The following is a 15936-nucleotide window of genomic DNA, read 5'->3' as shown; positions in this document are numbered from 1 at the left end:
CCAAAAAGTAGTTCCACCACAACTGTAACAGAACTGAAACTTAACTACAAAACAGTGTATGGTTCATACAGACTAACACCACGAAAGTTAGCTTGAAATCAAAATTGGGAATAAGTGAAGATGGTAACGTTAGGAGCGTGAAATAACGCTAATACTCTCCTCTTCTGCTCCGTGGAGTCGTCTTCAGGTGAAAGCTGCGCATTTTTTGAGCATTTCTGCTTGTTTTGCTGGGTGGTGTTGGTTTTATCTAGCCAGCTGGACTGTGGTTAGGTTAGCGTAGCTTGCTTTAGCTCAGAATTAACTTAGCCTAGCCTGGCTGGTTAGCGTTCTGGCTGTCAGATGGCAGTAACCAAGCGATTTTCTTTCCCTTTTTTCTTGGTGAAAAACTTTATGCAACACTGGATTAAAATAAATCTTGTGACATAAAGCTTTCCCTATTGAATGCGTGTCATAATCAAAGCTAAGGGGTCCAAACAAATATTAATGTGTGACCATTTTTTTGGCCATGCAGTGTATATAAGTGGCCTACTGTAATTGTGTATATATATATATTTTTTTATAAACTGCTGTGGACTAATTCATGGTAAAATCTGAGATTTTACTAAAACATTTCCTAAAGAACTGCAATAAAACCCGGTCATAAGGTCGGTGATTTACACCTCTAATCAGTCATGCAGTAAATAGCGTAGATATCACAGTGTCAGCACTCTGTTAACTCTCTTTACTCTGCAGTGAGAGAGAGAGAGTTTACATGCCTGTATACCTGTGGTATAACGAGGTCAGCCAGAGCTCGGGACAGTGTGAACAGCTCCAGTGTGTCCTCCAGGCCCAGAGAGCTGTTGTGCTGCACGTCATATTTCACACAGTCATAAATGTCTGGGATCTTGCTGATGTCATATCGGCCGCTCTTCATGCGAAAGTCTCTCTCCAGTTTGGACCAGCGCTGCAGCATGAGCTCCAGAGTCTCGCTGTGGTACAGCTGCAGATCTAAATATATAAATAATCAGAATTTATAATAATATTGCCCACAATGAGAGTCATACGTGTCATACATGCCTAATACACAACAGATCTGACCATTACAGGGTTTATACACTTTTTAATTAATACATTTCCATTAAATTTTCAGGACTTTTCCATGTCTTCAAGGCACATTGTCATGACCATACAATCTTTAAATCATCAGTGCAGACCTGGACAATAAAACCAAAAGTAACTAAAACTATAATGATAAAACATTCTATAAGATATTTTGACACAATCTTAAAAAATAAACTGTGTCAGATCCTGAGAGCTCAATTGTGTAGGGCGACATTACTGAACTAACTCTGAGCTGATATTTACTAGCTCAGAATAGCTTTTTTCAGTCAATAAAGAGAAACACACATTTGTATATTGCAGATTTCCATGAATTAACCAAAACTTTCTGGGAATTTATGTGAAGTAACTTTTTGGAGAAGTAACTAGTAACTATAACTAATTACTTTTTCAAAGTAATGTGCCCAACACTGGTCTTCATATAAACCCTGATTCTGCACCCCCTGCACTGCACACCTGACCAACAAATCACCTCATCAATAAAAGCACTCAGAGTAGCAGGGGTGAGCTCATGCAGAGGATTACATACTCACTTGTAGCCCAATACAATACAAAGTGGAATATTAAAATGTAGTTTTACTTGTGTTAAACAGGAATGCATCTTAATGAAGAGGAATCAGAAGAGCCACCTGCAGATTTGGGATCTTCCAGCCTCTTGCGGATTTGTGAAGTGAGGCTCTGCACGAGGCTGTACACTTTATCACATGTGCTCACTGGGTTTTCAACTGCCCTCATAGAGTTCACCAGAGAAACGCTGTAGGTTGGGGCCAGCTATGAAAGAAACAGAATAAAATTAATTTATTAGAATCTATTTGAAATCACTGGAGAAAACAATTATGGACAGTGCACATATGCACAGATTACAGATATAAGAATACTGCCTGACAAATGTTTCAAGAGATATTGCATTGTTAATTACTTCAAAAACTACAACTACATACTAATTTTTTTTTTTTTTTACTTGACGTTACCCTATAATAGAAAATAGAGCTGGGCAATATAACATAATGTTATTGTACCATGATAAATCTATATTTCATTAGCTATATTTTTAACATCTTCCTTGGTATGACAAAGGTTTAAAATAGTGACCAGAAATAAACAGCTTTATTTTGCAAACTGATACCTGATACTGAAACCTCGCTTCTTGGGTTTTGCAATGATCTAAATGAGGTTTTAATAAAATGTATGTTTAATATGTTTAAATGCTTTTGACAGGCATTATATTATTGTGTTGTATTGCTGGCTGTTGTCTAAGCTATGATTATAAGGGTCTCACTTTTTCAAAGTCTTCCTCAGTGAAGGGCTCGTCTTTCTGCATGATCTCATGAAGCCTGGCCTTGACCCTGTGCTGGCAGCCGCTCAGCGAGTCGATGTCGTTATCCAGCAGGCCGTTCATGTTGGCACTCTTCACCATCTGCACCAGGATGGGAGTCAGCTCGCCCTCCAGCGCCAGCAAACCCTGCAGGGAATGCCACCCAGATCAGTTACCATGACCCCTGCGGCTCCACGCGCACACACACACACCCACACACACCCCGTCACACACACAGCACAGTTCATCTGAGGTGAGGGATCTTATCTGAACGGTACCTTAGCAAAAGCAGCTGCAGTCATCTGCACCCTGCCCTCATCGGAAGCGTAGATTTTGAGGTCGTGCCGATACGTGCTATGGAGGCGGAGCAGGCCGCACCCGGGGAAACCAGCGTAGTCTCCTACATTAAAACACATAAACACCGAGGAAAATTACAGTCACTACCGGAAAACAGATTACCACTACGATCTTTTAATAGTATTAGTGCGTCATTTAGACAACGACAACTTCTTCTTTACTAAAATTCCAGTGACTGATAGAAGATGAAGAATGCAGAGAATATAATAGAATATATAAAACATTTAGGGGCCAAATGTTATAAAATTATACAACTGCACACTGTTATTTACACACTAGAGTTTTAAATGGCTATGGCACTCCAATTTCTAAACCTACACTAGTGATGAATCACACAATTAAAGTATGAAAATACTGGCTGAAGCTCTGCTGATAAGAGCTGCCATTACTAAAACGTAGCATCTTTTCTTAATATCTGAGGATATAGCCTGATCATTTTGAGATTTACTACAGCAAATATAATCTTTAAATGGTCCTTTCGAGTTTTCTATCTATGTTTTCTAATTTGGTACAGACAGAAAAAAACTTTAGTAATGCCATGTTTAAATATCTGAATAAAAACATGATCACAATAAATTCTTATTAATTTCAACAAGCACTGACTTTAAGCACTGACTAAATCCACCATATCTAGAGAAAAGCACATTGTGTTATAATGTTAAATAATTCAGTTATGGGCTACTGATCACAATTTCAATTTGCACACTCCTCATAAATGGCCGTTTCTCTAGACCCGGTTTAAACTACTCAACATGGCCTGTGGTTTCAGTAAAGAGGAGTGCTGGCGATAGACTGGATTAAATGAGGGGACGGATGCAGCAATACAGCAGATAATCAATACAATACAGCAATACAGCAGACTATATAATCTCTTAACGGTCCTTTTCATTCTTCCAGTGCTCCAAATCCCTTCCTACCACACTCACACTGACTTAAACCTACTGTCTTATATACAGTTTATATTTAAAGAACTAAAAGGTTAGCAAAAACACGAACAAACTGATTTTAAAAAGTTAACATAAAGCTAGAGGTAGGTCTGTGCGATATGACCAATAATCCCTATCCCAATATAAGCAATTTCATATCATGTTAACGATATGGATCACGATACAGCACATTTTCTATAAATTCAGTGATTTCTTTTATAAACTAACCATATGAAAGACCTATTTTTTATGACACTAAACAGTTAATACAAGTAAGTATGTTTTTATTTTTATATTTTACTGTATTTCTCAATTTATGAAGAAACTTGGCATTAAACTTAACATTAAACATAACATAAAGCAGTAACATGATGGGAAGTGTCCCAATTTCCATCCCAACACCTTAAATCACATACAGCTCTGGAAAAAAAATTAAGAGATCACTTCAGTTTCTGAATCAGTTTCTCTGATTTTGCTATTTATAGGTTTATGTTTGAGTAAAATGAACATTGTTGTTTTATTCTATAAACTACAGGCAACATTTCTCCCAAATTCCAAATAAAATATTGTCATTTAGAGCATTTATTTGCATAAAATAAGAAACGGCTGAAATTACAAACAGATGCAGAGCTTTCTGAAAACAAGTTCATATTTATAAAGTTTAAAGAGTTCAAAAATCACCCTGTTTTTACAAAAAATCTTGGCATGTATATAGAAGATAGAGTGTAATACTAAAAATAGATGTTTTTCTACCATCACAGGACCTATACGTTCATAACGCACAGTCCTAGGAGATATTAGGCCGAAACTTTCACCTATAAAATGTCACTACTGTGTAAAAGAGAAAAGAAAAGAAACAAATATAACATAAAGATCCTAAGAAATATAAAGAGAGAATATAAAGTCTCATACGCTACCTTGTCCTCCAGGGTACATACAACGGAATGCTCGGCCCAGTTCCTCCGCCTGTACCCGGCCTGCGGGGGTCAGTTCACCCCCCCACTTCAGCACCAGCAGCAGGGATGGGCCGTCCTTACGCGTGTCTGCAGATTTAATAAACAAAAAAAAAACATTTAGATAAATCCTTTTTGTGGCCAGTGGATTTGTCTGTAACCGTCTGTATCTGACCCCGTGTTTACCTTCCTCCTCACTGGATGTCTTCGGCCGTCCGTAAGGGAGATAGGTCAACTGCACTTTCCTATTGATCCCAGAGAAATGCCCATACCTGACAATCAAACCACTCACATTAATTCAATTCAGAAACACAGAAATGACCAGTTAAAGTCATGCCACTGTGAAAGATCACCAAAAAAATACATTACTTCATCTAAAATACTAACATTTACACATTATATTTTATTTCTCTACATGCTGTATAAAATGATAAATGACTACGTGGACAAAAGTATTGGCACACTTGTTCATTTTAGGGCTGCAGCTGTCGATTATTTTAGTAATCAAGTACTCTACTGAAAAATCGATTCGATTAATCATGTTATCGAATAAAACATATTTGTTTGCTTAAAGAGTGATTAAAAATACACAAGAAAAAAAAACAAGACATTTTACTTAATAATGAATGACAAATTGATTTCCTTTTTTGGATAAGTTATATTTTTAAATTCACAACATACATTTCCAAACTGCAAACACAAACAGAAATAAAGGAATAATAATAATTTAATAATTAGTACTTTAATAAATTAAGTTAAATTATTTTCAACAAGGATTTCTTGTAAGTATCAAAACTATAGGGAATTAATGAATAAAAAGGCATAAACATTTGCATTTTGTTGTACATCTTAGCTTCTGAACAGCAGAGATGGTGTCAGTTCGTCTCACCGAGCCGGTGACGTGTATTTGTTTATAAACTCCTCAGCGCTGTGTTCACCTACATAAAGCCTGTATTAAGTTTAGAATTGTCTGCTTTTATAAACTAACCACACATTAGACAGTATTTCTAGTAGTTAGCGCTCCACAGCGCTGTCATTACATTATTAGGTATATTCATGTTAATCTTATTGATTTATTATGAGTTATATTAACTTTCTCTCGGCTGAGACGGTGCAGCATTAAAGAAGTGCTGTTGTGGGAGGCAGGAGCAAATACACGCTGTCCAGCCTGAAACGCTCCATTATTATTGCCCTTTTTTTGTCGCTAGTTGTCGCTCTTTTCCCTCACCGCTTCAAAATACCCTCTTCTAAAGTAAGACCCTTCGCTGCCTGCTCCTTCTTCCTGTGGGCGGGGGACGTAACGCTGAGCACGTTGTCACATTAAAAGCGTGAATTACCGTGCGTTGAGTTTTTAAATTAAATAAACGATTACTCGAGGCACAGAATATTACTCGATCAATTTTTTTAATCGAGTAACTTGAATAACTCGAGTAATCGTTTCACCCCTAGTTCATGTACTGTATGTTTTGAAAGCAATGATATAAAGAGAGTTTATTGTGCTTTTGTTGGAGTCAAATATTTTATACTAGGTTTTGGATGGCCATTGCTGTATGGATTTGATTGCACTCAGTGAGGTCAGGATCTTGGATGATCACCACCCTACCTCATCACCTCAGTGCTGGGGACTTCATATACCTCTAACCCAACACCTGGTTCATGTGTGTTTATCTGCTAATTGGGGTTAAAAGTGGGTCAGGCTGACATCAGCAGGACCCTCACCAATCACAAGGCTAAAAACATAGCCTGCCAGGGGCAATAAGATGAGTGGGATATTCCTAGCATTATAAATATGGGATAAAAGGCCAATGTAATGGTAGTAAATAGTCATTATGTGTGTGCTGATCACAAGTAATTTTTATAGAGCTTCTCTGAACATTCCTGCAGGCGACAGCTTGTGCCGGTTAAAGTGGCCCAGTTCTAAACACATCACTCACATCTCCAGAACAGTCTTCAGCTGCTCCAGTTTCGACTTCTTTTCCTCGATCTCACAGTCATTGTGCTGCCCCAGATCTGCCAGCAGCTGCCTGGTAATGTCCAGCACTTCCTACAGTACAGAGCAGTAAAACAGTGTGTGAGTACAGCCGGTTTTAATCTGCTGCACAAGAAATAAACAACTGAAACAAACAGCAGGCAATAAAACAATCTGCTCTTTGGCTTCAGGTGCCAAACTGCTACTGGCTTCATTCCAAGGTGAAATGCAAATATACATTTTCAGAAGCTTTATATTATACAAATGTAGCTCATTACCTGCAGTTGTTTGGGTTTTTTTAGCTTCAGCTTGCCAGTCTTATAACCGCCATACTTTTCAAACAGCTCAAAAAACCTGTGAAAACACAGAATTTACCTATTTAGATTTTTACCGTTGTAATGTTTCATGTAAAATGGACCAATGTAAATGATTCAAAATGACCTGTAATTGTCTTTTCCCTAAAAGTTAAGAAGTTTGTTAAATTTCGGCTGTGATGGCACAATATTGTCCATAAAAGTTATTTTTTTCCCTCAACAGAAACAGTTATTTCCAAGTTTTTGGGCCATATTACTTGGGCATGAACAGGAATATACTTTAAATGCCAGGTATATTATTTTAATATGTGATGTGATTTTGTCCCATGACGTTTGCTATGTTTGCCATGTTTTTGCCAAGCTAAAGAATGCTGCACTAAGCTGTGGAATATGTGGGTGGGGTCTCCTGCATTGAATGTGATTTCTGACAGAGTCTGTTTAGACAGACAGTTCTAGCCAAACACCTACAGTCACTATCATTACATTACCAATACCTTTGATTCATTTAATACCTGCACAACTTTGGAATGATATGGCCCATCCATCTAGCACCCGCCTCACTTAAAATCTGATCATTTACGCCACCGTGTCATGAGCACGCTGGCAGGTAGGACATAATCAACATTAGTCAACATAATCAACAAAGCTGATTATAAAAATCTGTTGACTCTGTTGAAATTTCTGTGTGGAATAATCGTTCATATGTAAGTGCAGTGCACTATAGTGCTGGGGTCCAAACACAGATTACAGGTTATACATATTTATTCACTAGGTATCAGAATATTCCTTATTTAAAAGACTTCTGTCCATTCTGCTGTTTATTTCATTCTACAGCAATAGAGGAAGCAAAAAGCTGTTATGTTAAGTAAGACACTGGGCTACAGGGTGACATTCACAGGTGTTTAGATATAAGCAGGTGAGGTAAAACATTGATTAGAACAGGAGCCACGCTTACAGGATGCCCTATTGGCTAGTGTTCAAGCTAACTTGAAGGTAACACCTCAAACTTAAACTTAAAGGCTGTCCCCTAAGAACACATTTCATTATCACCTTACATACTGCTGTCTCATGACTTTTGGCACATCAGTGTAGGAGTGCAGGTTAGGTTGGGTGTGAGCACAGAGGGGTCTCAGGGTTATACTGTGAGTTTTATAAGGAGTAACAAAAGCTCACATGAGATTCCTGACTTCCATCTTCATCTTCTGCTTTGGTGTGCGGTCTCCGTGCCGAATTACTGCGATCACACAGCGCAGCTCCATCCTGCAGGAGATACCAGTTACTCACACACTCACAGCACATTCAGCTAAAACACACAGCACAGGTCACAGACAGGCGGACCGCGGCCCCGGGGCCTCATTCATAAAACTCTGCCTGGATTCTAAAATGTGAATGTGTGCATACACACCAAAGCTAGAAAACTGTGCACTAATTATTAAATTATTATAGATTAATTTTATACTAAAAATGTATAATCTAATCATGCAAAAACACAACAAACACTGTTTATTCTTTATAAATAGTCTTCTTCAAAACCTGTGCAGGAGAACTGTTTGCACAGTGCTGTGCAAAAGTTTTAGGCAGCAAAGCAAATTACACTAATCCATTTATCTCAGCAATATGAGTGTTTTTACCTGAAAAAAGCACCACATATGATTTGAACAGATGCAAATAAACATACATACAGAAAAACGTAACATTTTTAACTAAGTTCTTGAGCCAAGCTGAAAAACAAAGTGTAGTTTTCTCCAGATTTCTCCTGGATGCTCCTCAGCCAGCATGTGTTTATTATGTTCAGTTCCGTCAGCAGCTCACCTGATTTACCACATTTACCAGTAATTTACCAAACCAGGTGTTAATTAATATGATGAGAACTAGAAATAACTCTATTAAACTCAGATGAGGAGGAGAGATTAGGAGATGTTTTAAGGAAAACAGGGCTGTAAAAGCGGCTCTGATTTTAGTAAAATTGCTGTTTGTATTTATTGTAATGCTGTAATGTGTTTTACTGAGCTAATAAACACTTACTGCACAGATAAGAAGCTTAATCTTTACTGAAATTCACACAGGTGCCTAAAACATTTGCACAATACTGTACATATATATTAACATATGTTTGTTTAATGGCATCTTTTTTACTTTTAACACAGACTGTTCTAGTACCGGCTCAATTTTAAAAAGTAACATCAACACAAAATCTGAAATATGAAGGAAAGTTTTTTTTTTTTTTTTAAGGTTTAGATTGTTGCATCCTGTTCTGTAGTTAGGCTTCACTCTTGCTTCACATGCAGCCAGTTACAGAGATAAGGAATAGAGAGAAAGTAATTCCTATAACTGGAGCGTATTGAATTAAAATACTGAAATACTCCTGATATACAGCATGCAGATGGAAATGGTAAATCCTGAAGTGAACTGATAGTTCTGCAGTCTGTACTCACATGGTGCCAGATGTGGTGGGGACTATGGGGATATCCTCAGCCTCAGTGGGGATAGACCAGGGAATCTGAAACTGGGGAGCCAGCTCCCTCATCACGATGTTCCTATTACCACACACAGACACAGACACAGTCAATACACTGGCAAAACAAAACTAAGTTTTTGAAGGAATCTTCATTACACACTTGGTTTACACAGAATTATTATCCATGAGTTTACCAGGTACTAAACAGATATTCCTTCAGACTTGATGCCATGCCCTAATGTTAGCAGACAAATGTTAGCAGTACATGGACACTGCACTAATACTATAGCTTTTATTTGTTAACCTTTGCTACTTTGTCCAATAAAAATGAGTAATGAAAAGTAATTATGTTTTTTTATCTATATTGACTACTGAAATATCAGAAATTTTAAAACAAAGAAAACACTGTGCCGTTCAGCTGAAAGTGCAAAGCTAATGTAGCACATTTTACCATGTGTTTGCAGTTTAATAACAATAACTAGCTCTGTGAATATTTTAGCTTACAGTCTAAATATTTTTATACTGGAAGACTAAGTAGGCCACACTAACGCTGCCTTAATTGTTTACTTGAAAGTTTTTACTTATGAGTTTGGATGTTGTTAGCAGTCACAAAATGGTTTACATTTATGTGGTTTTAGTTGGAAACATGACCACCCTGGGATTACCAATAGGACCATCCTGGCTTTTGAGAGTTTTATATCACTCCGACGTAATAATGAGCATTAGGTGGAACTAGCACTAATAAATATACAAATTGCTTTTTTGCTTGGATGCAATAAAAGTGACTATATCCTGCAGTTTGTGTTTGCATCTTCACTCAATGTCTCTGGATCCTCTGGCTTAGTGTTTAGCTGTTACTACCTGTTACTATTTTTTGAAAAATTTCACTCGAAAAATTATTATGAAATAGGGGCATGTTAAATGATCTGGTATTGATCAAATAAACCCAAGATCAATCTTTATATTCAGCCAATTTGTGTGTCTATATCATCCATCCAAAACAGGCTGTAGTTTTCACTTGAAAATAAATACAAAATCACACTGTTTGTATCCACATACACATGTTTGTATCATGATATGGTTACAGTGATACTGAGATACTCAAAATATCACAATTCTCTATAATACTTTTTTTTTTTTTTTTTTTTACTTCACTCAGTGTTATTACAGCCTAGTGCTGGAGTTGTTTACCGCTTTAGGCAAATGTGTTCACTAGGTCACTGTGCTGCGTGTTTGTGTGTGTGTGTGTGTGTATGTGAGTGTGTGTGTACTAGTGTGTACGCACTGCACAGATGGGCTTAAAGCAGCCACTGACAGAGTTCTCATAAAGCACAACCCAGCTCTGGTGGGGAGGGTGATTTGTGCAAGAACATCAGCCAGAACAAGTTAAAACAAAAATGTTTGTGTTTTATTAGGCCCTACGCTACGAACTAATAATGAGGTTTTTATTAGGGTTGCACCGACACACTGCACATATATCTTTTAATAAAAAATAAAAATAGAAAATCTTAAAAGCGCCTAAAAATGTTTATTTACTATATTTTGATCATTACATGTTCAATTAAATCATTTTAAGTCGACAACAGGAGCTCCTTGTCAATCATTATCTACTGCAGCCAATCATCTTTACAGATCTTTCACAAAAATAGGCGGAAACTGCAGAGCAGCCAATCAGGTTATTATATATTTTGTTAGGATAAGACAGTTGGTATCGGTATCAGTGGAAAAAGTTGTATCGGTGCATCCCTAGTTTTTATCAGATTATATCAGTGATTTAAATAATGTTATAAAAAAAGGCAATTATACCTTCAGTTTAGAGTATTTTGGTCTCTCTCTATTTAATCAGACAGGATGCAGGTTCTGTATGAGTGGATATAACCGCCTGTTGGCATTTTTACAGAGTGAACTGACCTGCCTGTAAAGACTAAAACAGCAGTCCAACACAAATTAAAGTGAATGTGGCCACCGTTTCCATCTTGTCTGATACAGTATGTATCAAAAGGTGTGTAATATCAGCTTAGCTCACCCTAGTATCTTGGCACAATCATCATAATATTTCATAGAATTCTTCACAAAGCTGAAGCCATTGACATCACAGACATACGAGTGTCCGTTTGCCCGGAGGAGGTCAAACCCACAGACCGTTTGCTGCAGTAGAAGAAACAGAACAGATTTACTGGCTGAAAGTTCTGTACTGATTACTGGAACATTTCAACAAGGTTCAAGAACCAACCTTGAAAGCCAGGCAGACTTTACGAGCCACCAACTTCTCCATAGCAGTGAGCATAACGGGATAACGGATTTCTTTTCCTTCGCTGTCTCGCTCAACCTTGCCGTCCAGAGCAGGAGACTTGCGTGCCTCAGCATGAGCATAATCAGGCCCTACTGTGTAAACCTAGGAAAACAAACACACACACCCAAATCCCAAAGCCTGAAACAAAATGCTTATCAAATGTTCCACAAAGAGGAATATTAAAGTTCTCCTGATGAGCTGCCTTATAGAAAAACAGTGTTTTATATAGATTTTTTTAAATAAAGCTGGTCAACTGGACGTCTACATAAAATACTCACCAAGCTTTAACATGTGTCCATTACTAAAGCAAGTGCAGAATCATTCACATATGAAACCTAGCTCAGCACTGAGCACAGCTGAAGAGTCTCAGATGACTGTGTAAAACTGTACCTTCACGTCTGTGCCGTCTGTGGGCATGAACTCTTCATATATGTAGGACCCGGTCTTCCTCACGTTGCTCTCTGGAGAATACACACTGCTCCTGCTTCCAATCTGCAAGAGGAGGAGTACAAGGCTTAGTACTGTTAATAAGAGTGTTACTGTACAGCATTAGGGGTGAACTGGTTTGTTCCTGAGCTCCCGCTACAGTTGAGCAGTGTTATTCACTGTTCTTTACTGTTGTCAGAGGTGGAAAAAGTACTGAAAAATTATAATTAAGTAAAAGTACCTTTACTTTGCTCAAATAAAAAAAAAAGTACCCATCTAAAAATCTACTCGAGTAAAAGTAAAAAAGTACTCAATTTAAAAGTAAAAAAAAAACTTTTACTTAAAGTTACATAGTTACTTTTAATCATTTGATGTAAAAAAAAGAATCATCAATTAAATCGTTTTTAATGAACTATTATTTCACATAATAATTTGGACCTTTTAGGCAGTATTTGTTCAGACCAAACCATAAAACATTTTCAAGAACAAGAGGCATAGGTTTCTATGATCAATTTTCCCCCAGCATTTTATTTTTACTCAGTAATTGGGAGTTTTTCAACGTAGCAAAGTAAATTACTTGTGTCAAAATGAACTTGTCATCACTGCCATAAATTAGAAAAATTTTGCTGCTGTTAAAATGTGTGCCGTATTTTTCGCACTATAAGGAGCAATAGATTTTAAGGCGCATTATATCACACTAGAAATTAACAGGGGTGTCGCCATGTTTTCCTTCTAATTCGGCAGGTCCCGGCGCTGGGTGGTGGTGGGGGGAAACTGAGTTAGGTAAAGCAAACTGAACGGTGAAAGAGCTAGCGCTTAGCATGGTTAGCGGCTAATGCTAATACTGCTCCAGTCTTGGTGCTGGAGAACTAAACTGAAATGTATATCGCTGTAGGGGAGAGGCTTTACTGCTCCTTAATATCTGACTGGTAAAATTCACACATAAAGGTGCAGTGACGATTTTTGGGAAAATTTAACTACACTACACTAAACTCTACTGAGCAGAATCATTACACAACTTCTGCTTTTTTTTTCTTTCTTTTCTTTCTGTTTTCTCTATCTATCTCTTCTACATGTATTGAGATGCCCTGTTCCTGAGGTTTCCCACCCTGGCTCTCCACTGCCCGCTGTATTGTACTCCAGCTCTACAACCCTGCACTGATCAACATTAACACATTCAGTATCTGTTTCTATATTAGCCATAGCTCTTCATTATCAATTATGGGCTCATCACCTTTTTTTAGATTGATAGATTAGTACCTGTTTCTGCATTATCCATATCTCTCAATTATGTGCCCCTCAGATTTTTACATTCAGAATTTAGTACCAGTTACATTAGCTACACCTCACATTATCTCTCTGTTCTGTTATTTTTGTTCTGTTATTTGTTTGTTGTTTGTTTGTACTGAGCGGGTCAACCCGAGTAGGATGGGTTCCTCTGACTGAGTCTTGGTTCCTCTTAAGGTTTCTTCCTCTTAAAGGGAGTTTTTCTTGCCACTGTGTCCCACAGTAATTGGCATCTCTGTGGTGCTGCTCATAAGAGGCGTGGACCTGTTTTTCTCTGTAAAAGCTGCTTTGTGACAATTTTTTATTGTAAAAGTGCTATATCAATAAAATTGAACTGAATTGAACTTTTTTCAAACTGTGTAACCAGATACCAGATATTGATATTTGATGCCATGTATCAGTAATGTATTGTGAACAAATACAATATATCCCTGTATCAATATTTTCCTACCCATAATATAGTATGGGTGAGTATACAGTGTAATATTAAAGGGTAAATTATCTCATACTTAGATGACTCATACGTACTTGTCTTATACATATTCTTTGTACATTCTTTTTATATAATGGGCAAAACAAAATAATTAGATACAGTTTATTCCTTTATTCTTTTCCCAAATCGCAAAATACATGCACTATGAATAATGTTATTGGTATATTATTGTTTGTGCTTAATAAACAACAGACACAAAACTTTTGTTTACTTTATTGTGTACTTTTGAGAGATCTAACACACACAGTTGAGACTGGAAAAATCATGATTCAGCACTAATTCCACACTGCTGTGTCAAGCTTCAGTTATATCATGGCTAAAAACCTTTCCAACACCTCTTATTCCTCACCCCACGCTCCATAATAACAGGTGCTCTCAGAGAAATAAGTGTCTAGTGGCTGAGCTCTGATGGAGGATCCAAATGTCAGTATGTACTTGTGGGTTTTATGGCATCCCACAAAGCAAAGAGTCTGCTCTATTTCTGGATGAGCTTCTCTGGTTTGCCAGTAATGACACGGGCCTATTAGAACACTATGGACACGAGGGAGACGTAGGGGAAGGAGGGGAAGAGGCTCGGCTCACTGAGGGAGAAAAACAAACCTTTCTGAAGAGGCGCTGACTGCCTCCACCGGCAGAGGTCGGGTAATAGATGTAGACGTTGTGATCTTCTGCAGAAACAGGCTTTTCTACAAAGGGTTTTGGAAAGATCTCACCATTCACCTCCACATGGTCCTCCCCCTCCACCAAGTTACACTCTGGAAGATCAGAAACAGTAGAACAGGAATAGTGGGTGGCATGGAACACACACACACACACACATACACAAAAGATATATAACAGTTATAAACCTGTCTAGTGTAACCAGGAACACAACTCATCTCACAGGAACATGGTCATCAGCCTGTGAGACTATATTGACACAAGTGTGGGACACACCTGTAATTCACTGAATTTAGGTGTTTTATTAAGTCTCATTGCCACCAATGTATAAATTAGCAAACTTTTGAAGAACACAAACATGTGGGATAGGTGTATATTAACGAATAAATCCAGTAAAATAAATTAAATTAAATTAAAGTAAATGTAAGAAATTATTTATATTGAATCCCGGTCACATAGCATGTCGTCAACTGCCGGAGCCTAAGAGAGCACAATTGACCTTGCTCTCTTTGGGTGGGTAGATAGCGCTCTTTCCTCTCATCACTCCTTGGGTGATGTTGATCAGCAGAAGGAGTCTGTAAGCTGATGTATCGGAATCGAGTCGCTGTGCTTTCCTCCGAGTGCGCTGTGATGCTACTCAGCAATGCTGCATCAGCAGCAGCTAGAAAAGGGGTGGTGGCTGATTTCATATGTATAGAAGGAGGCATGTGCTAGTTTTCATCCTCCTGGTGTTGTGGTATCACTAGTGATAGGGGGAGTCCTTATGAGTGGGTTGGGTAATTAGCCTTGTAAATTGGGGAGAAATTAGAAATAAATGTATGAAATTGTAAAACTAAAAGGCTAAGAGCTTGATTTTATACACCTGTGGTCATGACACTAAATAAACCCACTGAATATTTTGATTAAGGGGCGTGTTTGAACTCCATTTTTCCCCATATAATATACTGTTTCTAAAGAGAACGATGCTACTAGTGATTAAATCAGTAGAGCATATAACTCTGCTGCTGGAGATTTACCCTGCTGATTTTTTTAACAAAACCAAGTCAGTGTTGTGCCCAAACAGTCTGCAGTTCTGTGTCTGATAGTTTCTGAAAGTCTAAGAGTTTTTAAGTGATTACCTGGATAACTACCCCAGAGCAGAGTCTGGCACCCTTAGGGTTAATGGATGCTTAATGGATTCGTCAAAGCAGTGAACTGCTCCTAACTGCTCTACATTAGTGGCTATTTATAAATCACACAGGCTAAAATAAAGCAGAGCGGAAACAAAGAACAGGATGTTCTGCTGCTCTGGAGGCATTTAATTCATTCTCAGCTCATCCATGACAAGTGGATAAAAGCAACTACATGCTCTGGCCTCTCACAAAGAGTTCAAGATGTGTCTGCGACG

The 15936-nt window shown here is 37.9% G+C and overlaps 1 protein-coding gene across 7 annotated transcripts in view; it reads right to left on the bottom strand.

Annotated features, from left to right (window-relative positions):
- ppip5k1a (diphosphoinositol pentakisphosphate kinase 1a) overlaps positions 1 to 15936 on the bottom strand; it is a 96049-nt gene that overhangs the window by 63291 nt on the left and 16822 nt on the right. For all 7 annotated transcript variants that reach the window (XM_049471139.1, XM_049471142.1, XM_049471141.1 and 4 more), the window contains exons 6-19: positions 14490 to 14644; positions 12074 to 12175; positions 11624 to 11785; positions 11417 to 11538; positions 9368 to 9469; positions 8106 to 8192; positions 6897 to 6972; positions 6584 to 6693; positions 4836 to 4921; positions 4614 to 4739; positions 2692 to 2813; positions 2378 to 2560; positions 1728 to 1869; positions 764 to 987 (exon numbers count right to left, since the gene is read on the bottom strand). In XM_049471139.1, coding sequence (XP_049327096.1) covers positions 764 to 987; positions 1728 to 1869; positions 2378 to 2560; positions 2692 to 2813; positions 4614 to 4739; positions 4836 to 4921; positions 6584 to 6693; positions 6897 to 6972; positions 8106 to 8192; positions 9368 to 9469; positions 11417 to 11538; positions 11624 to 11785; positions 12074 to 12175; positions 14490 to 14644 — 1799 coding nt within the window. The remainder of the gene's footprint in view (positions 1 to 763; positions 988 to 1727; positions 1870 to 2377; positions 2561 to 2691; positions 2814 to 4613; positions 4740 to 4835; positions 4922 to 6583; positions 6694 to 6896; positions 6973 to 8105; positions 8193 to 9367; positions 9470 to 11416; positions 11539 to 11623; positions 11786 to 12073; positions 12176 to 14489; positions 14645 to 15936) is intronic.

Source organism: Astyanax mexicanus, chromosome 23 (assembly GCF_023375975.1).
Source record: "Astyanax mexicanus isolate ESR-SI-001 chromosome 23, AstMex3_surface, whole genome shotgun sequence".
Classification (NCBI taxonomy): domain Eukaryota; kingdom Metazoa; phylum Chordata; class Actinopteri; order Characiformes; family Acestrorhamphidae; genus Astyanax; species Astyanax mexicanus.
Note: the sequence above shows the minus strand (reverse complement) of the source record. Positions and strands in the feature narration are given on the sequence as shown.